This window comes from Bufo bufo, chromosome 4, assembly GCF_905171765.1.
Source record: "Bufo bufo chromosome 4, aBufBuf1.1, whole genome shotgun sequence".
Taxonomy (NCBI): domain Eukaryota; kingdom Metazoa; phylum Chordata; class Amphibia; order Anura; family Bufonidae; genus Bufo; species Bufo bufo.
Genome location: NC_053392.1, coordinates 80,056,044 through 80,082,542, shown reverse-complemented (window position 1 = coordinate 80,082,542; position 26,499 = coordinate 80,056,044). Strand labels below are relative to the sequence as shown.

The 26,499-nt window shown below is 48.0% G+C and overlaps 1 protein-coding gene across 4 annotated transcripts in view; it reads left to right on the top strand.

The window, feature by feature from the left end:
- Nucleotides 1-26,499, top strand: part of ATAD2B (ATPase family AAA domain containing 2B) — a 136,151-nt gene that overhangs the window by 43,538 nt on the left and 66,114 nt on the right. For all 4 annotated transcript variants that reach the window (XM_040427412.1, XM_040427411.1, XM_040427409.1 and 1 more), the window contains 4 exons: nucleotides 1,843-1,944; nucleotides 3,374-3,485; nucleotides 13,056-13,171; nucleotides 21,840-22,014. In XM_040427412.1, the coding sequence (XP_040283346.1) occupies nucleotides 1,843-1,944; nucleotides 3,374-3,485; nucleotides 13,056-13,171; nucleotides 21,840-22,014 (505 nt within the window). The remainder of the gene's footprint in view (nucleotides 1-1,842; nucleotides 1,945-3,373; nucleotides 3,486-13,055; nucleotides 13,172-21,839; nucleotides 22,015-26,499) is intronic.

Here is a 26,499-nt window from a genome sequence, read left to right as displayed (position 1 = left end):
TATTGTTATCTGCATGGCGCCCCTGTGATTATAAATGTGTTGTTAGAAGTTAAATTCGCCGTCTCCTTTTGATAAAAAGAGCTTTTATCTAACCTGTCAATCTTCTTGATAAGGTGCCCAGGGCGTTTCTTTTCGTCTCAATCTGCCGCCCGCCGCCGCCACCGTTGGTGCCCAGCTCCTCCCCTCATGCTTTCAGCGCCGCCTGAATGTAATCAAATACGCCTCCGGCTCTCTCTGTGCCCCCTCCTCCTTTTCAAAGATCCCGCGCGTGCGCACAGGGCTGTGCCTGATGCGCCCGTGCGGACATTTACAATCAGCCTCATTGAGCGAAGTGCGCATGCGCGCACTTCGCTCAACCTCCTCACTCAGCAGGCTGCAGTGCTCGTCTGATGAGGAGGTTGAGCGAAGTGCGCGCATGCGCACTTCGCTCAATGAGGCTGATTGTAAATGTCCGCACGGGCGCATCAGGCACAGCCCTGTGCGCACGCGCGGGATCTTTGAAAAGGAGGAGGGGGCACAGAGAGAGCCGGAGGCGTATTTGATTACATTCAGGCGGCGCTGAAAGCATGAGGGGAGGAGCTGGGCACCAACGGTGGCGGCGGCGGGCGGCAGATTGAGACGAAAAGAAACGCCCTGGGCACCTTATCAAGAAGATTGACAGGTTAGATAAAAGCTCTTTTTATCAAAAGGAGACGGCGAATTTAACTTCTAACAACACATTTATAATCACAGGGGCGCCATGCAGATAACAATACTTTGAAAAGGGGGGGTTAGAAAGTGGTGACAGAGTCCCTTTAAGTGCATTGAAGGCGGGCCATAGCCACTCTGTGCACCCTCGCTCCACCTACTTGCTGTGTATGGGAGTGCTGATTCCACTGTTCAGGCTGGAGCATCACTGCTCTGCTTTTACCAGCGCTGCCATCCTAAAGCCTGGCATAGATCAGCTGTATCAGGCTTTAGCAGAGCGGAACAGGCAGAAGATGCTATGTTGCTTTGTAGCTCCTGCCCTCAGCTCTGCTAATAACCTGTATCTATGTGGTATGCAGGGCAGGAGCTCACCTACCACATCACTCCTCTGCCCGTGCCCACTCCTGCTAAAGCCTGACCTAGCCCCAGGCTTTAGGAGAGCAGGGATGGTACATGCAGGGGCAGCGATGCTCTGGCTTGAGCAGCGTTAACCTGTTAAACCTGAGGTGCCTACTTTGCGAGGAAAATCTTAAAAAAGAATAAAATTTATATTAGCATTATGTTCTACAAATTCAGTTTTAAGTTTAGGTACACTAATTTATTAGATCCTCACTACTTTCCTGTGCACAAGAACAATGCGTGTTCGTTGTGTGCATATGGGTTATGGACTCTCATACCATGACCAATTCTCTACAGAACTTTTCTCCTGAATTGATCATCTACCGAAGAGGCACCTGAGCACTTTTAAAGGGGTAGATCAGTGCAGGGCTATTTATACTATGGTTATCAGACCTGTATTTTCTGTCCTTTATTTTTTTTGATGCTCTGAAAGTATGCGATAAGGCTTCCCATTGACGGCAAGCAGATATCTTGTGAAATTGTGTGAATTGGTGTTTTCATCTTGTGTTTCTTTTATATAAGCGGGTTAGTATTAAAGGCTATCCCCTGCCTTCCTTTTCCCTATTTCGATAACACACTGGCCTAGATAGCAAATATTCCAGCATCACGTTTAGTCACATGAACTGCATGGCTTTTACGGTTTGTACTTTATTGTAAATTGAGTTGTTGTTTTTTGTTTTTTTTTTCTTGTACATTTCATCATTTTAATCAATTAAATTGTAATATCTTCCCCCTCCCACTTTTTTTTTCCCATAGACGAAAGAAGCATGCTATTCACAGCAGTGATACAACTTCCTCCTCCGATGAAGAACGGTTTGAGAGGAGGAAGTCCAAGAGCATGGCCAAAGCGAGGAATAGGTACTCCATATATATATATATGTCTTTTATGGGGTTTGGTATTGGAACAAGAGCGACATGGTTTTCCAGTGCCTGCCTAAAATAGGGGAATGCTACAATTTTTTTTATTATAATGTATTTAAAGAAGTAATCCAGCCCAAGCAGTCGGCGGCCCAGTTTATAGTATTGGATAACTTCTTTAATGACATGCAGTTACAAAAGTTTTCAGAACTAGGAGCTGGTTAGATAGTTGTGGAATAATTTTTGTGGGACAATCCCTTTAAATAAATTCTACTTTGAGAAAGCATTAGCTGGGACAGCACAGCTTGTCATGAATTTTTTTGAGATCAGCCTCCTATAAAAGATCTCTTAAATTTAGGATTAACCGGGATATCAAGGTTTGGAAAAACATGGCTGCTTTCTTACTGAAATGGTGCCACTCCTGTCTGACTTGTCTGGTATTTGCAGCTCAGCTCCGTTGTAGCAAATGGGGCTGAGCTTCAACGCCAGACACACCCTAGGAACATGCATGCTGCTGTTTTTTGAAGAAAGCAGCCATGTTTTTCGAATACTGGTCATACACTTTAATTGCCTTCTGTCATCAATCTTTAGCTTTTTTTTTTTTTTCACTTTTAAAGGGCTTCTGTCAGCCCACTAAACCGTTTTTTTGTTTACTAATAATCCCTACACTGCGAGCTCTGCATACATAAGTTAAATAATCATTTTTGTTCAGTAGAATTTGATAAAAAGCGATTTTTAAAATATGCAAATTACCTTGCTACCAGCAAGTAGGGCGGCTACTTGCTGGTAGCAGCCGCATCCTCCGATCCTAATGACGCCCCCTCCGCATTGTGATTGACAGGGCCAGGGAATGGAATCATTATCTGCTGGCTCTGCCTGTTGGCATTCAAGATCTGGCGCCTGCGCCGCGGCCGTACGCATCTTCAATCTGCGCAGGCGCACTGAGAGGCGGCCACTCGCTCCTCAATGCGCCTGCGCCGGGTGTAGATGTGACATCATCGGCGCAGGCGCATTGAGGATGGAGCTGCCGAGCGAGTGGCCGCCTCTCAGTGCGCCTGCGCAGATTGAAGATAGGTACGGCCGCGGCGCAGGCGGCAGATTTTGAATGCTAACGGGCAGGGCCAGCAGAGAACGATTCCGTTCCCTGGCCCTGTCAATCACAATGCGGAGGGGGCGTCATTAGGGTCGGAGGATGCGGCTGCTACCAGCAAGTAGCCGCCCTACTTGCTGGTAGCAAGGTAATTTGCATATTTTAAAAATCGCTTTTTATCAAATTCTACTGAACAAAAATGATTATTTAACTTATGTATGCAGAGCTCTCAGTGTAGGGATTATTAGTAAACAAAAACAAAAAAAACGGTTTAGTGGGCTGACAGAAGCCCTTTTAAGCAAGTCTCAATTGACGTCTTCCTCTTGCTCTGTATTACAGGTGTCTACCCATGAACCTCAGACCTGATGATCTAGCCAGTGGCATCTTGCGTGAACGGGTAAAAGTTGGTGCCAGTTTGGCTGATGTAGACCCAATGAACCTGGATCGATCAGTGAGTGTTATAGGTTGTGTAGATAAAGTAGAAAACTGGTAAATTTTGACATAAATATCATTGTTGTTTTATCTCCTTAACCCCTTAAAGAGGACCTTTCACGGGAATTTTCTAGTTTTAATTTAATACCTTTCTCGCCCATATTCATTGGGGGACACAGGAACCGTGGGTATAGCTATGTCCTCTAGGAGGCGTTGACACTAGTAAAAGCTGTTAGCTCCTCCCCTGGCCGCTATACCCCCTCCAGCCTGGAGAAGGAGCTTCAGTGTTTTTTCTACTGTCAACAGGAGGCAAGACCTCACTGCTTTGCAGAGATCTCCTGAAGGATCATGTCAGATCCTGACATGAATCTGAAGCAATCTTCAAGGATTGCGTTTACGGTGACCAGCAGTACTTGTCGTGGGCATTGCCCCCTTCCTTGGGCAGAGTAATAGCACTACTTTGGGATACAGTACTTGCCTTATACATTGTCCCCTGCCATAGGCGGACTAGGTACCGGTACACTGGTTTCAGTGCCGGGCGTATACATTCCCCCTTCTGTAGGTGGTGGAATTGCAGCTCCACTGGGTTCTGTACCTGCCGTATGCATTAGCCCCTTCCATAGGTGGCGCAATGACATTATCTCTGGTTACATTGTGTGCTGTAGGCATTACCCCCTTACTTAGGTGCAATATTTGCACTCCCACGGGGTACAGGACTCGCATATGCACTAGTTTCCGCCGTGGCCATTGACCCCTTCCCCCCCCCTTCATAGGTGGAGTATTTTCCCTACCAATGGCTTACGTACTTGCCGTATGCATTCTATCTTCCATAGGTAGAGTAATTGCACTACCATAGCATACGGTCCCGACTGTCGCGCTATCCCTTTCCATAGGCGGAGTGTTGCACTTCACTGTGCTTCCTGTTGCATTAACCCCTTTCCCAATTGATCCACTAGCGGGGAATAACTAAACATCTTGGGATGTTGCAACTCAACTACGCCACGGCTCTAGGTGCCTTTGCTTTCACAAGGGGGCGTTGTAACAGTCAGTACTCATACTCTACTGGTATACTGGTGCCGCCTGTGGATATGGTGGCTATTCCTTCTTTCTTTTGACGCAACTTTGGACATGCTCATCCTCTGTCTTTCCAGGGGGTTGCCTAGTCACTACGTGTTTCCCCCCCCCCCCCCTCCTACCCAGGTTTCTACAGAAGATCAAGATGGAGGGCGTTCCGACGAATCCTAGTTGCTCTGGATTGGCCCCGTCGTGCGTGGTACGCCGACCTCGTTCTCCTTCTAGGAGACGTCCCTTGATCACTGCCACTCAGACGACCACCTTCACAGGGTCCGGTCCTACATCCGCATTTAGAGTCTTTGGTTGACGGCGTGGCTATTGAAACCGCCATTCTGACGTGGAGAGGGTTTTCGGGGGACGTCATCCGCACTATGATTCAGGCCAGGAAGCCTGCATCGCCCAGGCTGTATTAGTACCTGGAGGTCCTTCCTGGGCTTTTGTGAAAGCTGGGATATCCCCCCACTCCGTTCTTTTCTCCCCACGGTCCTATCCTTTCTACAATCAGGGTTGGATCTGGTTTAGCCTTGGTTTCCTGATGGGTCAGGTGTTGGCGCTTCTATCCTGGGGCAGCTTTCTAGCGTACTCTGGTTTCCCTGGTGCCCATGGAAACCTTCCTTCAGTGAGTGGCACATACGGTTCCTCTGTACAGTCCTTACCGCCTTGGGATCCGTATATAGTTTTCTCAACGTTCCAGTCTTCTCCCTTTGAGCCCTTGTGGGAGATCTCACGCCAGCTCCTGTCCTAGAAGGTAGTCTTTCTTGTGGCTATCACATCCATCAGATGGGCGTCTGATTTGGGGGTGCTCTCTTGCAGAAAACACTTCCTGGTTCTTCACAAGGATAAGGCGGTTCTCCGGCCCATTCCTTCTCCTGAAGGTGATCTCTTACTTCCATATCAATGAAGAAATTGGCCTTCCTTCACTTTTTCTCCCCTTCAGTTACATTATTGGACGTTGTCAGAGCTCCGATCATTATTTGGCAGCCTCCAGTCTCTTCCGGCATACGGACCCCCTTTTTGTCTTCTGAAGGGTCCTCGCTAGGGATTGGTGGTGTCCAAGGTGGCGATTGCATGTTGGAATCGGTCTGCAACTGCTGAAGCATACCGCGCCCGCAGCAGGGTTCCGCCCTTAGGTGTCACGGCTCACTCCACAGAGCGGTGGCTGCTTCTTGGGCTCGGAGGAATCGCGCTTCGGCTGCTCAGTTGTGTAAGGCGGCTACTTGGTCCTCCTTACACACGTTCACAAAATTTTACCAGGTACATACTTATGCATCGGCGGACACTGCTTGGGCCGCATGATCTTGCAGGCGGCAGTTTCTTAGATGCCAGCAGGGACGCTTGCTTCCATGGGCCTGTGGTTTTTCCTGCCCGTGGACTGCTTTTGGACGTCCCACGTTCCTGTGTCCCCCAATGAATATGGGCGAGAAAAGGAGATTTCTCGCCCATATTCCTTGGGGGACACAGGAAACCATGGGTATAGCTCTGCTCCCTAGGAGGCGTGACACTAAGTGAAAGCTGTAAGCCCCTCCTCCATCAGCTATACCCTTCAGCCTGGAGAAGAGACTGCCAGTTTTTGCTTAGTGTCCAAGGAGGCAAGACACCCCCTGCTTATGCAGGGTTGTTTTCCTATAATTTTTATTTTTGCGTTTTTTTGTTTTAATTCGATTTTTTTCTACTTACAGGGACAACAGAGGCGCATTAGACCCCTCTGTTTCTCCCGGGGTTGAGTTGCGCCAGTGCCGGTAATTCCGCACTGCCGCCTCCCCCACAGAAGACAAGGTGGACCAGGGCAGCCCCGCTCCCCTGCGTCCCGCCAGCTCAAGGGTCGCCCGCACGCCAAGTCCCTCCCCCGGCTTCCTGCCACTGCGGTGCCAGTAGCTGAAGGGGCGACCCTGCTGGATGGATTGAGGGCGAAGACAGCGTATGGTGAGAGTGGCTGCTCCAGCCTCCCCTTCCTTCCTCCCACCGCTGCTACATCCCCCCACCCCCCACCCCCCACTCATGGGCATATCGTACCGGCAACCTTACCGGGTATCATTTGGGGGGGACTTTATCTGGGGAAAAATCCTTTATTCAGCGGCAGGGCACGAACTCTGCCTTCAGGAGATGGCTGTAGGCAGGAGGCCGTCTGCCACATCAGGCGCGGCGGGGGCCGTTTTTTCTTGGCGCGAACGGCGCCATTTCATCTGGCCGGCACTCATCCTACCTCGGGGGTTAAAATCATTTTGCCGCGCGCGCCTCTGCGTCTCTTTCAGCGCGGCAAGGGGTGGGCGGAGCTTCACAGCGCTCCGCTACTTCCGGTTTCGTCGGGCTCCACATCGCATAGTGCTGCTTGGAATCCTCTCTGCTTCCGATCCTGAAGCTATTCATCCCCGTGCCTGCTGCCTCTCCTCCACAGCCTCCTTCAGTCTGCTCCCCTTGCTGCTGCCGCTTGCATCATCCGGGTCTGGTAGGACTGTTAACCCCCTCCGTGCCACCAGTACTGTTATTGGGTGTAATCCCCGTTCCTTTTACTGGGGTCTCCCACTTTAAGGCAACATTTTTTTTCCACCATGTCAGACCCTTCTGCAGCCGCCAAGCCTTGGTACCATGCCTGTACTGCTTGTAGGGAACCCTTTCCCCGGGGGCAGTCTGATCCGCACTGTCTGGCATGCCGAGCTCCACCGCAGCCTCAGTCGCCCGCTGTGTCGCTCCCTGCTTCCTCTGACCCGCCTGACTGGGCTAGATCCCTGTCCCAGGCCGTGGAAAGCCTCACTCATGTCGTGGGCCGCCTAATAGACAGGCCGCCTACCCCGCAGGACGCCACTCTTGCTGTCGCGCCCTCCGGGTCCACCGCTTCTGCCGCTGCAGCGGGTTCACCCCTTCTTAGTGACCCCTCCCGAGCTAGGCACTCTCAGAAGCGTCTTAGAGTAGAGCGAGCCTCCTCCTCGGATGCCTCCCTCTCCCCGCCACGCGTGCGCACTCAGACGAGCCTCTCCTCTCCAAAGGATTCGCTCTCTGAAGGTGAATTGGCGGTTTCAGATTTGGAAATGGACTCGGCCCTGCCGTCCAAGCTAGCCTCAGCGATGGGTCAACTCATCTCGGATATTCGTGACACCTTTAAGGTGCAAGATGACCCCCCTAGCTCTGACGCAGCTAGCGTCTCCTTCATCAGACCCAGGCAGGCCTCAAAAGTCTTTCCAATCCACTCTGATTTCTCCTCCGTGGTGTCTAAGGCTTGGGCTCGCCCGGACGCCCGTTTTGTCAATCCCAAGAAGCTGGACATTTGCTATCCTTTTCCAGCCGATGTCGTGGCCACATGGTCTTCCCCACCCAAGGTGGACCCCCCTGTGGCCCGTCTGTCAAAGAACACGGCCATCCCTGTTCCCGACGGGTCCTCTCTTCAGTCAGCGGAGGACTGTCGCATGGAGACCCTTTCCAAGGGCATTTTTGCTGCCTCCGGTTCTGCTCTCAGACCGGTTTTTGCCTCTGCTTGGGCAGGTAAAGCAATCTCTGCCTGGGGTGCGCAGCTGGAACAGGAGTTGGACTCGGACGTCCCCATCCAGGACCTACGTTCCTTGGCCCAGCTTATTATTCGGGCCGGGAATTTTGTTTGTGAGGCCTCCCTTGATGCGGGAGCCCTTATTGCACGCTCCTCCGCCCTGGCGGTTTCCGTCAGGAGGGAGCTCTGGCTGAAGGTTTGGAAAGCGGACGCTGCCTCCAAACGTTCGTTGGCGGGGGTACCGTTTGCGGGTTCCCGCCTTTTCGGGGTCCGCCTAGACGAGCTTATTTCGGAGGCCACGGGTGGAAAAAGCACCCATCTTCCTCAACCCCAAGCCAGGGGCGCCCCCCGCGGACGCCCTGGTGCGTCTCGTTTTCGGTCCTCCCGCAGGACCTCTGGGGCTCCCCCCGCAGCTGCCGCTTCGGCCCCGCCCCAGGATAAGCGTAGGAAGCCGTTTTTTCGGGCGCAGCCCTCCTGGCGCAGGCCGCAGGCTGCCCGCACACCCGCAGCAAAGCAGTCCTCTGCCTGAAGGCGCGCCCCCACCCACCCGGGTGGGGGGCCGGCTCCTCCTTTTCAGGGACATCTGGATGGCTCACGTCTCCGACGCCTGGGCTCTCGAAATTGTGTCCTCAGGTTACAAAATCGAATTTGCGTCCTTCCCTCCAGATCGGTTCTTTCGCTCCCGCCCCCCGCGGGACCCGAAAAGCGCGGCTGCGTTCTCCGCGGCTGTTCAAGCCTTACTGGACAGGGGGGTGATTACCCCCGTTCCTCTAGAGGAAAGGTTCCAAGGGTTCTATTCGAACCTCTTTGTAGTTCCCAAGAAGGGAGGTTCGGTGCGGCCCATTTTGGACCTCAAAAAGCTAAACCGTTTTCTCCTCCTTCGACGGTTTCGGATGGAGTCCCTCCGTTCCGCGGTGGCTTCCCTGGAGCAGGGAGATTTCATGTCTTCCATCGATATACAGGATGCCTACCTCCATGTTCCGGTAGCCCGGTGTCACCATCGCTTCCTCCGGTTCGCCGTGGGGGACCTCCACTTCCAGTTTGTCGCCCTTCCCTTTGGGCTGGCAACAGCCCCCCGGGTGTTCACCAAGGTCCTGGCCCCGGTTTTGGCCTTACTCCGTTCCAGGGGTGTTTTTCTGCTACCGTACTTGGACGATATTCTCATCAAGGCTCCGTCCCTTTCCCAAGCGGTTGCCAGCGTGGATCTCACTCTAGAGACTCTGGCAAGATTCGGTTGGGTCATCAACTTCCCCAAGTCCTCCCTTCCTCCCGCCAGACAACTGGTCTTCCTGGGAATGCTTTTAGACACGGAAGCGGCGGAGGTACGTCTTCCCTCGGAAAAACGACTGACCCTCCGTCGGGCGATTCGGGGTCTCCTTCTCCACCGTCGACCATCCTTCCGCTTCTGCATGCGGGTCTTGGGGCAGATGGTTGCCTGCTTCGAGGCGATCCCATTTGCGCAGTTTCACTCCCGCCCTCTCCAACGGGCGATCCTCTCCTCCTGGGACAAATCGCCGGAGTCTCTGGATCATCCCTTCCATCTATCGCCTCCGGTGCGGTCATCTCTCCGCTGGTGGTTGCAGTCCCCTCTTCTGGGCAGGTCCTTTCTGCCGCTCAACTGGTTGGTGGTTACAACCGATGCCAGTCTCTTGGGCTGGGGAGGCGTGTTTCCTCCCCGATCCGTCCAGGGCATTTGGTCTCCATCGGAGTCCAAACTCTCGATCAATGTCCTGGAGCTGAGAGCGGCCCTTCTGTCTCTGCGACACTGGACTCATCTGCTGAAGGGTCATCCAGTTCGTGTGCAATCGGACAACGCCACGGCTGTGGCGTACATAAACCACCAGGGGGGCACTCGCAGCAATGCGGGAGGTCACCAGCATTCTCCGTTGGGCGGAAGCCCACGTCCCGGCCCTATCTGCAATTTTTATTCCAGGGGTGGACAATTGGGCGGCGGACTTCCTCAGTCGCACCACCGTCGACCCCGGCGAGTGGTCTCTTCACCCGGAGGTGTTCGAGGCCATTTGCCTTCGTTGGGGCATACCGGACGTGGACCTCATGGCCTCCAAATTCAATCACAAGGTCCCCGCCTATCTGTCCAGGGCCAGGGATCCGGGAGCCTGCGGAGCCGACGCCCTCGTTCTTCCTTGGCGAGGCTTCGCGCGTCCATACATATTCCCTCCCATCCCTCTCCTGCCCAAGGTCCTTCGGAAGATCGCGGCGGAAGGCGTCTCGGTGATTCTGGTCGCTCCGGACTGGCCCCGCCGGTCTTGGTATGCCGACCTCATGCTGCTCCTGGCAGACGCGCCCTGGCCGCTGCCCGCCAGGGAAGATCTTCTCTCTCAGGGACCAATCTTCCACCCGCGTTTAAGGTCCCTACGTTTGACGGCGTGGTTGTTGAGACCACCGTCCTGACACGTAGGGGTTTTTCTGCGGACGTCGTCCGCACCATGATCCGCGCCCGTAAGCCGTCCTCTTCTAGGATCTATTATAGGACCTGGAGGACCTATTTGGGGTACTGCGCCGATCTGGGGATTCCTCCGCTCCGCTTTTCTCTCCCCACTGTTTTGTCCTTCCTGCAGAGCGGACTTGCCCAAGGTCTGGGCCTTAGTTCTTTGAAGGGTCAGGTGTCTGCGCTGTCCATTTTGTTTCAGCGCCCACTGGCCCCCCTTGGTCCTGTCAAGACCTTCCTTCAGGGCGTGGCTCACGCGGTTCCCCCGTACCGCCCTCCGGTACCGCCCTGGGACCTGAACCTGGTTCTCTCAGCGCTCCAGGCTTCTCCTTTCGAGCCTCTGCGGACGGTTTCCTTGCGACTTCTGTCCTGCAAGGTTATTTTCCTTGTAGCCGTCACCTCTCTTCGAAGGGTGTCCGAATTGGCTGCACTCTCCTATCTGGAACCTTTCCTAGTGTTCCACCAGGACAAGGTAGTTCTTCGTCCGGTCCCTTCCTTCCTTCCTTCCTAAGGTGGTCTCCGCCTTTCATCTGAACGAGGACATCGTTCTCCCCTCTTTGTGTCCTTCCCCTTCCCACCCGCGGGAGAGGAAGCTTCATCGCCTGGACGTTGTCAGGGCGCTCAAGGTTTACCTGGAGGTAACCAGCTCTTTCAGGCGTACTGACTCGCTCTTTGTGGTTCCGGAGGGGTCGCGCAGAGGGTTGGCGGCATCCAAAGTTGCGATCGCCCGTTTTGTCAAGTTGGCTGTTACTGAGGCTTATCTCGCCAAGGGCAAGGTTCCGCCCCTCGGTGTTACCGCTCACTCCACTAGAGCGGTCGGGGCTTCCTGGGCTCAGAGGAATCGGGCTTCTACGGAGCAGATTTGCAAGGCGGCCACTTGGTCCTCCTTGCACACCTTCACCAAGTTCTACAGGGTGCATACTCATGCGTCGGCTGACGCTGCTTTGGGCCGTCTGGTGTTGCAGGCGGCAGTTGATTGATGCCTCTGGTGTTGGTCTAGTTTGTTCTGGTCCCTCCCTTCTGGGACTGCTCTGGAACGTCCCATGGTTTCCTGTGTCCCCCAAGGAATATGGGCGAGAAAAGGAGACTTTTGTATTACTTACCAGTAAAGTCTCTTTCTCGCTCTTCCTTTGGGGACACAGCACCCGCCCTTCATTTGGGTTACAGTTGTGGTTCCGGCTTGGTTGCCCCCGTTGGGGCTCGACAGTTCTTTTTTCCGGTTGGTGGTTATCTTTCACTACTTGGACACGCAACTGGCAGTCTCTTCTCGAGGCTGAAGGGTATAGCTGATGGAGGAGGGGCTTACAGCTTTCACTTAGTGTCACGCCTCCTAGGGAGCAGAGCTATACCCATGGTTTCCTGTGTCCCCCAAGGAAGAGCGAGAAAGAGACTTTACTGGTAAGTAATACAAAAGTCTCCTTTTTTGTATAACTTACCAGTAAAATCTTTCTTGCTCTTCATTGGGGGGACACAGCACCCACCCAGTATTGTTGTTCGACCACAGTTGTGGCTATTGCTGGTTTGAACCCCGTTGGGTCTTTTGGCATGGTTGGTTTTCCGTGGACATAGCTATACCCACGGTTCCTGTGTCCCCCAATAAAGAGCGAGAAAGAGATTTTACTGGCAAGTTATACAAAAATCTCCTTTTCCTTTCGGGCTGATGCTGACTTTTTTTATTTTTATTTTTTTATTACACCGCTCGTATGCCCGCCTGCAGTTTTCCCGCTTGACCATCGGTACAGGGTGGAGGAGACACCAGGGTTTCTCAATGGGCGTCTCCTTCTCCCTGGCTGTGACTCTCTCCACTGAGATTGGACCGCGCTACAGCCAGGGAGAAGGAGACTCCCATTGAGAAACCCTGGTGTCTCCTCCTCCCTGTACTGGTGGTCAGGATTAACATCCTAAGCAGGAAAACTGCCGGGGGACATACAAGCGATATTTAAAAAAAAACAGGGTGTCTGCATCAGCGGGGGTACCCCGCAAGGAAAGCTTTTTCTGTATCTGAGGGGTTAAATGACCGGTTTTGGCGTCAACACCCATCCTGGTCATTGCAGGTAGGTTCCTGCTGTATTATACAGCCGGCACCTACCGCATATGGTGCAGGCTCAGCACAGCAGCCTGCTCCGTACAATTTCCTGCGCATAATGCTGTACATGTACAGCATTGGGCCTCTTGCACACGGCCGTTCTGTGCATTGGGGACCGCAATTTACAGGCACCATCTGTGCAGCTGTCGCAACGGATCCAGACCCATTCAACTTGAATGGGTCCTTGATCCGTCCACACCACACGGCCGGTGCCTGCATATTGCAGACCCTGAATTTTTTTTAGTCTTTGTTATGGAAAAAATTATTTCCTCTGATAGCGGGTCTATGGGGTCTGGACACCTGGCTTCTCTGGTAAGAATTTGTACTGGAGTCCTCCTAAGTACCCCTGCTATAGGCATCATGTTATGTGAACGCTTACATGACTTCTTTCTGCAGTGCTCCTTCAATCCCTGTGGCAGGCTTATGACAGATTATGTTTTTTACCTGAAACTACTGATAAACGGGTTTCATCATTACTTGTATCCTGCTCTTCCTCTTTCAGGTTCGCTTTGACAGCGTTGGAGGTCTGAGCCAGCACATTTATGCATTAAAAGAAATGGTAGTTTTCCCCCTTTTGTACCCTGAGATCTTCGAGAAGTTTAAAATTCAACCTCCTCGGTAAGTGCTGTATATTTATTTTTTTCCTCCAGTGGTCTGTCCCTTCTGTACAGTTGCGTTTCTTGGATAAAAGTACCTGTGTGTTAGACTCTCTACAATTCAGTGGCCTCTGTACGAAGGAATAAACACTTAACGTATTTTTCACCCTATAAGATGCATTGGCGTATAAGACTCACCTAGGTTTTAGAGGAATACAATAAGAATTTTTTTTTTTTCATAAGACCTCGGGTCAGACCAGTAATCAGACCCCCAATGTTAATCAGACCTCAGCTCACAGCCCCAATCAGACTCAGTGTCACCGCCAGCGCACTCTTTCTTCCTGCCGCGGCTCTGCTGTGACCCGACTTGCAGAGCATCTGAGGACCAGGAAGCAGTGAGTACAGAGCCTTCACCATTTGCTGGTCCTCCGGTACTATTGATCTTTTCCATTATCGAAGCACTCAATTATTATTCACCCCCTAAGACGCAGTGACATTTTTCCCCTACTTTGGAGAGGGGGGTGGCTGTGTCTTATGGGGCGAAAAATGCGGTATCTACAATAGAAAGTCCATGTGCAGCATGTCTTTGTCCTCCGTCTGGCTCGGGTAGTTCTCGTTTTGATCACTGTTTTGCAGTATACATATGGATTAGTTGAACATATTTGATAAGCCAATTTTTTTAGTGACCGTAAAAAAAATGCGTTTTTTTTTCTTTTTTTTTTTTTCTTGACAATTATACACCATAAAATGTTAAGTAAGTAATTTTAGTATGTTAAAGATTAATATATATATTTTTTTCATATTGCTATCTACAGTCGGGTCCATAAATATTAGGACATCTACACAATTCTAGCACTTTTGGCTCTATACACCACCACAATGGATTTGAAATTAAACAAACATGAGCTTTAACTGCAGACTGTCAGCTGTAATTTGAGGGTATTTACATCCAAATCAGGTGAACGGTGCAGGAATTACAACAGTTTGTATATGTGCCTCCCACTTGTTAAGGGACCAAAAGTAATTGGACAAAATAATCAAATCAAACTTTCCCTTTTTAATGGTTGCAAATCCTTTGCAGTCAATTACAGCCTGCAGTCTGGAACGCATAGACATCACCAGACGCTGGGTTTCATCCCTGGTGATGCTCTGCCAGGCCTCTACTGCAAATGTCTTCAGTTCCTGCTTGTTCTTGGGGCATTTTCCCTTCAGTTCTGTCTTCAGCAAGTGAAATGCATGCTCAATCGGATTCAGGTCAGGTGATTGACTTGGCCAATGTATAACATTCCACTTCTTTTCCTTAAAAAACTCTTCGGTTGCTTTTGCAGTATTCTTTGGGTCATTGTCCATCTGCACTGTGAAGCGCCGTCCAATGAGTTCTGAAGCATTTGGCTGAATATGAGCAGATAATATTGCCCGAAACACTTCAGAATTCATCCTGCTGCTTTTGTCAGCAGTTACATCATCAATAAATACAAGAGAACCAGTTCCATTGGCAGCCATACATGCCCACGCCATGACAGTACCACCACCATGCTTCACTGATGAGGTGGTATGCTTAGGACCATAAGCAGTTCCTTTCCTTCTCCATACTCTTCTCTTCCCATCACTCTGGTACAAGTTGATCTTGGTCTCATCTGTCCATGGGATGTTGTTCCAGAACTGTGAAGGCTTTTTTAGATATCGTTTGGCAAACTCTAATCTGGCCTCCCTGTTTTTGAGGCTCACCAATGGTTTACATCTTGTGGTGAACCCTCTGTATTCACTCTGGTGAAGTCTTCTCTTGATTGTTGACTTTGACACACATACACCTACCTCATGGAGAGTGTTCGTGATCTGGCCAACTGTTGTGAAGGGGGTTTTCTTCACCAGGGAAAGAATTCTTCAGTCATCCACCACAGTTGTTTTCCATGGTCTTCCAGGTCTTTTGGTGTTGCTTAGTTCACTGCTGCGTTCCTTCTCTTTAGGGATGTTCCAAACAGTTGTTTTGGCCAGGCCTAATGTTTTTGCTATCTCTCTGATGGGTTTGTTGTGTTTTTTTCAGCCTAATGATGGCTTGCTTCACTGATAGTGACAGCTCTTTGGATCTCATCTTGAGAGTTGACAGCAACAGATTCCAAATGCAAATAGCACACTTAAAATTACTTCCGGACCTTTTATCTGCTCATTGTAATTGGGATAATGAGGGAATAACACACACCTGGCCATGGAACAGCTGAGAAGCCAATTGTCCCATTACTTTTGGTTCCTTAACAAGTGGGAGGCACATATGCAAACTGTTGTAATTCCTTCACCGTTCACCTGATTTGGATGTAAATAACCTCAAATTAAAGCTGACAGTCTGCAGGTAAAGCACATCTTGTTCGTTTCATTTCAAATCCATTGTGGTGCTGTATAGAGCCAAAAATGTTAGAATTGTGTCTGTCCCAATATTTATGGACTTGACTGTATATTTAAACAAAAACCTTTAAAATCCGAACTGGCCACTAAGCCTAATAGGCAACATTTTGTCTGTACAGATCATTTTGCTGCAGTTACCTGCTGATCTGTCATTCTAATCCTGCCTGTAATGATATCAACGCTGTGTGTAGATGAGCTGTGATATCACCTATTGTGAATGGTGGATCCTGTTTTATCTATTCTTTCCTTGTACAATAACCTCGGCACAGAGCACGCCTAGAAAACGCTCCCATAGAAGTCACTGAGATCTCCTCCTGACCATTTTCTATGGCCCATGGCTGCTGCCAAAAAGCATCTCTCTAAATGCTGTTAACAGCTCAGGCAAGATGTTAATCATGTTAAGATAATAGAATAAAAAAAAAAAATCTACAATCAGAAGATAAAAACAGATGTGTCACTATCTTTTGGTTTTAACTGGCAGATAAAAATTTTGGCGACACATTTCCTTGAAGTCCCCCAATCGGACCTTAGATCAGACCTCAGATCAGACCTTAGATCAGATCTCAATAAGTCTTTGATCAGACCTCAGATCAAGGCTCCATGTGAGTGACCTCCATTCTGAAATCAGATTAATAAAAAACAACACCTTGCCTCTCCTGCTCTGGACGCCGCTGCCGGAAGCTTGGATTCACCTCTTCCTGGTCCTCCTGTACTAATGAGTGCATCCATAATGGAAGCGCTCATTCGTATTTGACCCATAAGATGAACTGACCATTTCCCCCTACTATTTTCTTTCCTGGCCCCTCTAGGGGACTTTCAGCAGTGATCACCTATGTAATACTCTATCATTATTGCCCGCCAGTGTTACCTAATAAGTAGGTACCGATGACAGACCTCGGTATATTGGTTAGACCTTCAGCGGTCATGGTGACCCATTGATTTTGTTGCAGGGATACAGTTGGGCTGACGGCCCTTTCTCACTTTCAGACACCTTAGATACCACAGTTGGTATCGATTGACATCGAAGGGGTTGAACATCTGGTATTTTATGGTTTCTCTCATCCCCAGTGCCATTGTAGGCAGCCACTGCTTGACCTCTGTAATCATTGCATGGGCGCAGCTTTTTTTTTCTTTGTGCCAAAGAAGCCAATTTTTGTTGACTGTTTTTCTTTTTTAAACATTAACATTGAAAACACGTAAAAGCCATAAAGAAGCCAATTGTAAGGGACGTCTTAATATTATGGTGACCCTAGTTATTGTCATGCAAGTTCTGATTATGGATTGGGTTATAATACGTCCCCATATTGAGTGGCTGATGTTCCCTGCATGTGCCACTAGATGGCGCTGTCAGCTTGACTTTAGCACATGTGCACGGCATTCCGGTTATAAATACAGGCTTATTGTGGTGTCGCACAGTTATAATAGCTGGTTTGTTCAGATATGCATAATGTCCCTCCTGGGAGTGGGGGGTTAAATCTCCTGGCTGCTGTGGTTAGCTGTGATCAGCAGGGAGAGCGGTGGTATGACAGTTCAGCCATTTCTGTGTTGCACGGATTAGCTGCTTGCATAGCAGATGGCTGATTATGGATATCTGCCTGTAAACCTCCCTCTTAATAGAGGACAAGACTCGCTTGTAGTTCAGAATAAATATCCGCCATCAGCGGGTGCGTTACGTCCTCAGCGGGCTCCAGTCACAGCGCCACTGTTGTCCTGTCGTTTTTATAATGGGCATTTTCCTGAATTATTAAAACATGGCTGCTTCATTCCAAAATCAGCGCCACGACTGTCCGTGGGTTGTGCCTGATATTGCAGCTCGGCTCCATTGAAGCGAGTGGGGGCTGAGATGTAATATCACACACCACCTGTGGACGGGTGCAGTGCTTTATTTGGAAGAAGGCAACCATGTTTTTCTAATCCTGGACAGCTACTTTAAAAGTCCCGCAACACGTGGTGGACTTTGCAGCGGATTTCACACTTTTGCATTGGAAAGGGGTGAAACCAGCATTTGATGGCTAGGATATGCCCCCATTGTCTGATAGGTAGAAGTCCCAACTCTGGAACCCGCATGTACGCCGAGAACGGAACAGGTTCCCGCCACCGCCAAACGCTCTCCCCATACAAGTGAATAAAAGCGCACCTCTCTTGCACGGCCGCCGCTCCCATTCATTTCTGTTGGGTCGGCTATTTTCAGCGGTCCCATAGAAATGAATGGGAGGCAGCTGCACATGTGCAGTGCGCTTACCACTTTCCCTGCTTCGTTCTCTGTGTATGGGACCCTTGCCTATCGGACAACTGGGGCATATTTTAGCGTTATTCCCCCATTGTCTATGATGGGCCAACCCCTTTAAGCATGCGTAAAAATCACAATGGTGCTGGCGGCAGATCGCGCTGTATAATAGCATTCTACGGCTGGCACACCACGATCGCTCCTCCCCAAGCCATGGAGGACATTGCCGCATGTAATGGCAGCGGTGTCGTCCGCTAGCCATCTCATGTTTGCCAGGAGGGAACTCTTCCCTTGAGACAATTGTCTGCGGCATCGAGGTGTCTAATACACCCTTTAGTCCCTGAGAGCCCTTTTAAAGTAGTGTTCCCAGTCCTATGGGTTCTGCGTCACATAGTTGGGCGGACATCCTTGATTTGGAGCCTAATCTGTGTGATTCGGGGGTCTCATCAGAGACCACTGCCGCCAGTCTGGTGCCTGTGAACACATACTGGGGGGTGAAGCAGTCAGCAGCTCATTACTACTACTTTGGTATGTTGTGGGAGGCAGCTTGCTGCAAGAGGAACCTTCATTGTACTGTCTGCAACCATCAGCCAGTGCTGGACCAGAGGGTAATCGGTCCCACCATTTTCCTATGGTAATTTGCAGATCCTTTTGCTTTTTTTTTTTTTTTTTACTTTTGTTTCCCTTGCCGCCTCCATTATTTTCAGGGCTGGCAATGATTTACTCACCTCCCAGTAATTCAGTGACCTTGTAAAGGAGTCTTATATTATCCCATATCATTAGTGGCCCCTGTCTGATCCTGTGTGTAGTGAGCTGAAGGCTCCTCGCTGATATTTGCTGGAAGAATAGATGCGGTTTTATTGTCTTCCTCTCCTTTACGGCTCAGTGATGCACTTCTGAACTGTCGTCTCCATCTTCTCTTTAGCATATCAAAATCAACGCTGTACAGTTTGTGAAAATGTCATAAAAATGTATGAAGAACAGGCCTGTCGTTGAAAGTAAAAGCATTACCGTAGGAAAGATTTGAAGTCATTCAGTATGATAAATGTAAAGGGAGTCTGTCAAAAGCAACACCTCTAATAAACTAAGCCCTAGTTCACATATGTATTTCCCAGCTGAGTGCAAAAAGTATTTGTTTCAAAAGTCCATTTCTAAATTTTAATTTTTTTAATTTGCAAATGACCTGTTCCCTGCACCGTGGGCGTTGGAGCTGCTCTCTGCACAAAGCATGCTGAGGGCAGATCTGTATGCTAGGATGTACATATCGTGTACACTACTTACAGTATAACCTTGCTATGTTGAAAGTAGAAGTTTTCTATGTTTAGAATGCTAATGCATATTGCTGGTTTATTCATAGGCACACTATGATTATAAAGACTCTGGTCATATGTATTTGCTTTCTAAGTATAGAAAACCTCTCGTCTCAATATGACAAGGCTGTAGCTTGGAGCTAAGTGGTAGATATATATTTTTTTCTTCAGTAGTTTTTCTCCCTCATTGATATCTTGATAAAAGGCTATAGCTTTGCTATATTGAGAATAGAGATTTTATATACTTCAAAAACTAATACATATTGCGGGTTTAGTCACAGGCATAATATATGATTATAAAGAAACCAGTAAAAGATATTTGCTTTCCAAGTATGGAAAACCTCTGTTCTCAATATAGTATCCTGTGATTTGAACCTGGAACATCTACATGCAAGGCTGACCACTTACCTTCAGGCTATAGCCAGTTTTTTTTTTTTTATACTTAGAAAGCTAATGCATATCACTGGCTGAAATTACTCGAGCGAGTGTCACGCTCCGGACTCGCATCGCAGCTCCCGTCCTGAACTTCCAGCACTGCTGTGGTCGCATAGCATTACATTGATTTATGATGCCATGTAACCATTAGAGTTCTGGAATGTACTGGATAACACAGATATTATCAGTGTTATCCAATACATTCCAGACCTATAAGGGTTACATAGCATTATAACGATTTATAATGCTATGTGATGCCGTCAGTGCTGGAAGTTCAGAACTGGAGCTGCGCTGAGAGTCCAGAGCGTGACACTTGCTCATGTGAGACCAGCCTTTCTCTAATCATGTTTTGTCTGTTAATAAACCAATAATATGTATTAGCTAATGTATTATCTAAGCATAGAAAACCTCTATTCTCAACATGGTAATGTTTTAGTAAGTTGTGTTTATTGTATGTACTTGCTAGAGCACATCTCTGCCCTCTGTCAATCAAAGGGTGAGCAGAGCGCAGGGTTGTTACAAAAACAGTGCTGCTTTTTTGTAATGGGAATTTTTCTCGGTCCATAATGGATTTATTAATGGGGCTTAGGGGGTTGTGCTTCCCAAAATGAAGATAGTATTAAACCATCTGTACAGTTAGTATACAGGGAGTGCAGAATTATTAGGCAAGTTGTATTTTTGAGGATTAATTTTATTATTGAACAACTATGTTCTCAATGAACCCAAAAAACTTATTAATATCAAAGCTGAATATTTTTGGAAGTAGTTTTTAGTTTGTTTTTAGTTTTAGCTATTTTAGGGGGATATCTGTGTGTGCAGGTGACTATTACTGTGCATAATTATTAGGCAACTTAACAAAAAACAAATATATACCCATTTCAATTATTTATTTTTACCAGTGAAACCAATATAACATCTCAACATTCACAAATATACATTTCTGACATTCAAAAACAAAACAAAAACAAATCAGTGACCAATATAGCCACCTTTCTTTGCAAGGACACTCAAAAGCCTGCCATCCATGGATTCTGTCAGTGTTTTGATCTGTTCACCATCAACATTGCGTGCAGCAGCAACCACAGCCTCCCAGACACTGTTCAGAGAGGTGTACTGTTTTCCCTCCTTGTAAATCTCACATTTGATGATGGACCACAGGTTCTCAATGGGGTTCAGATCAGGTGAACAAGGAGGCCATGTCATTAGATTTTCTTCTTTTATACCCTTTCTTGCCAGCCACGCTGTGGAGTACTTGGACGCGTGTGATGGAGCATTGTCCTGCATGAAAATCATGTTTTTCTTGAAGGATGCAGACTTCTTCCTGTACCACTGCTTGAAGAAGGTGTCTTCCAGAAACTGGCAGTAGGACTGGGAGTTGAGCTTGACTCCATCCTCAACGCGAAAAGGCCCCACAAGCTCATCTTTGATGATACCAGCCCAAACCAGTACTCCACCTCCACCTTGCTGGCGTCTGAGTCGGACTGGAGCTCTCTGCCGTTTACCAATCCAGCCACGGGCCCATCCATCTGGCCCATCAAGACTCACTCTCATTTCATCAGTCCATAAAACCTTAGAAAAATCAGTCTTGAGATATTTCTTGGCCCAGTCTTGACGTTTCAGCTTGTGCGTCTTGTTTAGTGGTGGTCGTCTTTCAGCCTTTCTTACCTTGGCCATGTCTCTGAGTATTGCACACCTTGTGCTTTTGGGCACTCCAGTGATGTTGCAGCTCTGAAATAGGGCCAAACTGGTGGCAAGTGGCATCTTGGCAGCTGCACGCTTGACTTTTCTCAGTTCATGGGCAGTTATTTTGCGCCTTGGTTTTTCCACACGCTTCTTGCGACCCTGTTGACTATTTTGAATGAAACGCTTGATTGTTCGATGATCACGCTTCAGAAGCTTTGCAATTTTAAGAGTGCTGCATCCCTCTGCAAGATATCTCACTATTTTTGACTTTTCTGAGCCTGTCAAGTCCTTCTTTTGACCCATTTTGCCAAAGGAAAGGAAGTTGCCTAATAATTATGCACACCTGATATAGGGTGTTGATGTCATTAGACCACACCCCTTCTCATTACCGAGATGCACATCACCTAATATGCTTAATTGGTAGTAGGCTTTCGAGCCTATACAGCTTGGAGTAAGACAACATGCATAAAGAGGATGATGTGGTCAAAATACTCATTTGCCTAATAATTCTGCACGCAGTGTATGTTGTTGGGATGATTCCCAAGGGGGAAACAGTGAGTATTACTGAGTATATTTGAGCAGTAGGCATGGTTCTTGAGGTAATATATAGCGCCCCTTTCTGCTTTTCTTTACAGGGGATGTTTATTTTATGGCCCCCCTGGGACAGGGAAAACATTGGTTGCCCGAGCCCTTGCCAACGAGTGCAGTCAAGGGAACAGGAAGGTCTCTTTCTTCATGCGCAAAGGTGCCGACTGCCTCAGTAAGTGGGTGGGCGAGTCTGAGCGTCAGTTGCGGCTTCTGTTCGATCAGGTAAGTGCCCTCCAGTGATTTGATATACATTTATATTAATATAGAAGTAGCGGAGTACAGTGCTCGCTTTCTTCAGTCCGCTAGACTCTGAATTGAACACCATGCACGATCGCCACCTCATTTCAGCAGGGAACACATGAGCCGCTTTTTGTGATCATGGGGTTTCAAGCGATCTGACTTTATGGGGTCAACTATGGGACAACCCCATCGGGCATTGGTAGAATATTTCTTTGGTATGCCACCAATGTCCAGTCGGCAGGATTCATACTGCTGTGAACCCCTACCAATCATCGGAATGCTGCATCACCCCTGGCTCCCAAGGGTGCTGACCAGCTGTTATAGCCAGAGAACAACTTATCCTGCCGTACATTTCCCCCGTAGTGGCCTCTACTGGTGAAATATACTATTGCATGCTGACCTATTAAAGGGGTTATCCAATATTATAAAAATGTCCCCCATATGCCGGGCCCCTCAAGCGGAATATACCGTATTTTTCGCTTGATAAGACACACCTAGGTTTTTGAGGAGGAAAATAAGAAAAAAAATATTTTGAACCTAAAGGTGTGCTTTTGGTGGGTTTTGAACTAATGATGGTCTGTTGATGACACTGTTATGGGTGTGTGTGTGTGTGTGTGGGGGGGGGGGTTATATGACACTGTTTATGGGGGGAAGGGTGTGAAAGGATTTGGACCTTTCTGGACCTCTACGACCACCTTGGTTTGATGTCCCTGACGTCAGGAGAGATTTCTCAGCTAGCAATAATACACACATACACACACACACACACACACACACACACACACGTATCACTGAGAAATACTCTAACTTTATTATGCTATCGCTTGGCCTTTATATAAGCAGTAGAAAAGTTTGCACAACAGCGTTTAAACCAATCATAAAGATAAACATTGGTGCTCATACACATACTACCGGAACGTCCTTATATGGTATGTGTACGTGCAGTAAGTAAAAAGAATAGGTTTTAATCGGTCACATATAAGAATGATGCAGTTGGGCTTAATGACCCTGAATAAGGCAAGAACGTTTGTACTAGTTCTGGGTATTCCCAGAATCTGTCCTGGGACAGATAAGCGAACCTAACTCACAGCGGGGGAACTTAAAAACAGTGCGTGGGTGAGATGTTATAACAATTCTTTACATATTTAGAGAAGACAAGATGGAGTCGCATTTCTCTTCAGGGGGGAAATATGTGGATGACACAGAGGGTATATAGCATCTTATGCTGGTCACCTCTGCGTCTTATGTCCCTGTGTAAATAGTAGTAAAAGATCCCAGCGGCTGTGTCTCAAATTGAAGGAAATCTGCTTTAGTTCACATTCGGTAAGTCACATCCAATAGACCAGGACGCGTTTCGGCAATCTGCATCTCTCAACGGGTATATAATAAAGTACAACTAAATCGATTTTATAGGTGATTGTCACATGTCGGTGACATTAGATGCCCCAGCTGGGTGGTAAATTAACACCTTCATTAATAACAAAGTAACCACAAATAACACAAGTATTGTATATATAACATTCACAAGGAAACGATAGTCACCACGTGGATCCTTCAGGGTGTAGACGAGGTCTGTAATGAAAAAAATTAAACTAAAGATTAAACGGCTAACAAAACGCACTAAATGGGAAGCACTGTCAACAGGGGGAAGGTCAAAGGTATACTATGTCATAGTCTATGTTTAACCCTCTAGGGTGCAATGTGTCCAGTTTGTAGATCCAGTATGCCTCCCTGCGTAGTAGCTTTTTAATTTCTTTGCTCTAACATCCATGCAGGGTATCCTCTCTTCAAATCTCCATGTCTGCTTCTCTGGATCTGTCACTATCCGTTTTACCCTTTTGGTACTGGGACTTCGCTATAGCCTTTTTTTTTTTTTTTTTTTGAGATGGAGGATGAGCGCTGGAAAAATGTAAGATACTGTTTCTTTTCTGTAGAGATCGGAGGAAAGATGTCCATACTGATCCTTCACTACACTTGTATCCCAGAAATTCACAGTGTTTGTTATGACATGGTGAATTTCAAACCATCACAGGTTGTGTTCAAATAATCAAAGGAAAGGAGGGTTTCCTGTGGCCCTGCCCATACACCAAATATGTGATTTTAGTCACTCGCCTATAAATCGATTAGTTGTACTTTATTATTTACCTGTTGAGAGAGGCTGATTGCCAAAACGCGTCCTGGTCTATTGGATGCGACTTACCGAATGTGAAATGAAGCAGATTTTCTTTAATACGAGGCACAGGCGCTGGGATCTTTTACTGCATACGTGGAGTTCGCTCCTTCCCTCTGCAGCGTGCACTGAGGATCGCGTGCTGGCCGGATTGCGATTTTCTTTTTCCTGTGTGAATAGTGTCACCGGGCCCCGCTCACAGCAGTCTTCACATGTAAAGATTAGTCATGTAATCCTCAATCAGTGGCTCTGGTTTGTTAAAGTACTGTAATCGTCTGTAGTAGTACTGACTATCAAGCTAGCAGTCGTAATAGTACGGCGCTGGCCAGGTCTTGACGCCTGCTCCTGAGCGCTGCGGGCGCCATGGCTGCCTGCTTCTTATAGCAGACACCTTTGGCTCATGTCCTCAACTGGCAATAATGCCGATCGTGGACATTTAACCCTTCAGATGCCGTAGTCAATCCTGACCACTTCATCTGAGCGCGCTGAAAACCGACAGCGCGCGCTTTCGCTGGTGCTCCGGCTCCCCCGTGTGGTGATCGGAGGAGCCGGAGTGTGTATGCAGCAGCCCCTGTCTTAGTGAATAACACGAGGCTGCTGCATAGTATTTCCTATGGAGCCCTTGCCTGTAATAGGGCTCCATAGGAAAGTACTAAAATCAATCAGATGATTTCATGTTATAGTTCCCTATTTGGGAACTATAAAGTGTAAAAAAAGAAAAATTCTAATTGGGGCAATTTGAATTTTTTTTTTTTTTACACTTTAAAAAAAATAAAAATAAAATACACATCATGGGTGTCGCGATGTGCGAAAAACGCCCAAACGGCCAAACAGGGTAAAAAGCATCTAAATGGGCGATTTGCCATTTGTGGTCGCTTTATTTTCTACAAAAAAAATGTAATAAGTGATCCAAAAGTCATACACACCCTAGAATGAAAAGTTCAGATTGCCCTGCAAAAAAAAAGGCCCCCTTACTCATAATTTCAAAAAAGTTATAGGGGTCAAAATATAAAACAGATATCCCCCCTACACTTTTTTAAATTATTTTTTATTTTTTTTGTCACTATCTAAACTCAAGAAATACAATACATATAAAGTATCACCGGTCAGTTTTATCAAACGTCGTAAATAAATAAAAAAAACTTTGAACTGTGGTGGATTTATTTTTTATTTTTTTGCAATTTCACCCCATTTGGATTTTTTTTTATTTTTTTTTCTCCCACTTTCCACTCAATCATATGCAATATTAAATGGTGGCGTTGGAAAGTACAACTTGTCCCTCAAAAAACAAGCCTTCATATATGGCTATGTGAACAGACGAATAAAAAAATTATGGCTCTGGGAATGCAGGGAGCGCAAAAAACGAACACGCGGTGCAAAAAAACCTCCGCGGGTGAAAGGGTTAATTAATGAGGGGGGAGGAGTGTGAATGAGTTACGCTTCTGGCCTGCCCGCTGCTTTGATAGGGTGTACTATACAGACTATTACGGTAGTTTAACAAAGCAGAGCCACTGGTTGAGGATTACATGAATAGACTTTACATCTGAAGACTGCTGGGAGCGGGGCCCGGCATAATAGAGTACAGTGACTGCACTGGGCCCCGTGTATTAGTGGCCTCCAGCCCCTCCTCCCACCCCGCATGATAGAGCTCTGATACATCACCGGCCGCGTTGTGCAGTATAGTGGCCGGCGACGTATTGGTGTCAGCAATGTAAAAATTGCACCCTTCTCTTCATAAGACTCACTGCCCTTCCCCACCCTCACACACTTTTGGGGAAAAAAGTGCATCTTATAAAGTGAAAAATATGGTACTTACCCCGCTCCCTGCGCCGCATCTGTTCCTCGCATCGCCGCTCCTGCTTCTCTCCATGCGCGAATGAAAACATCTGATGTCGGGTGGGGAAGGGCGGCAGCCAATGGCAGGTGGTGACCAGCCGCGATGCTAGGGAGGCTCGTCCCCTCTGAATGTTTTCATCCGCTCACAGGGAGAAGCTGCAGTGACCTGCATGAACCAGGAGCGATGCGGGTGCTGGGGAGCGAGGTAAGTGTATTCACTGTGAGTGGCCCGGCATATGGGGGACATTTTTATAGTATTTGATAACCCCTTTAACTAAATCGACCATGTAATGGATGGCTGAGATCCTTCTGTGGCTCATAGGGGGAGGTCCTGAGTGGGTGATATGCCCCCATTTTCATGAGAAACCCTGATTTTAAAAAAATAGATAAATAAAAATCCCTCAACTTTGAGCTGGTGTACTTTGGTGTGCGGAAAAGTAATTTTCCAAGTAAATTTAAAA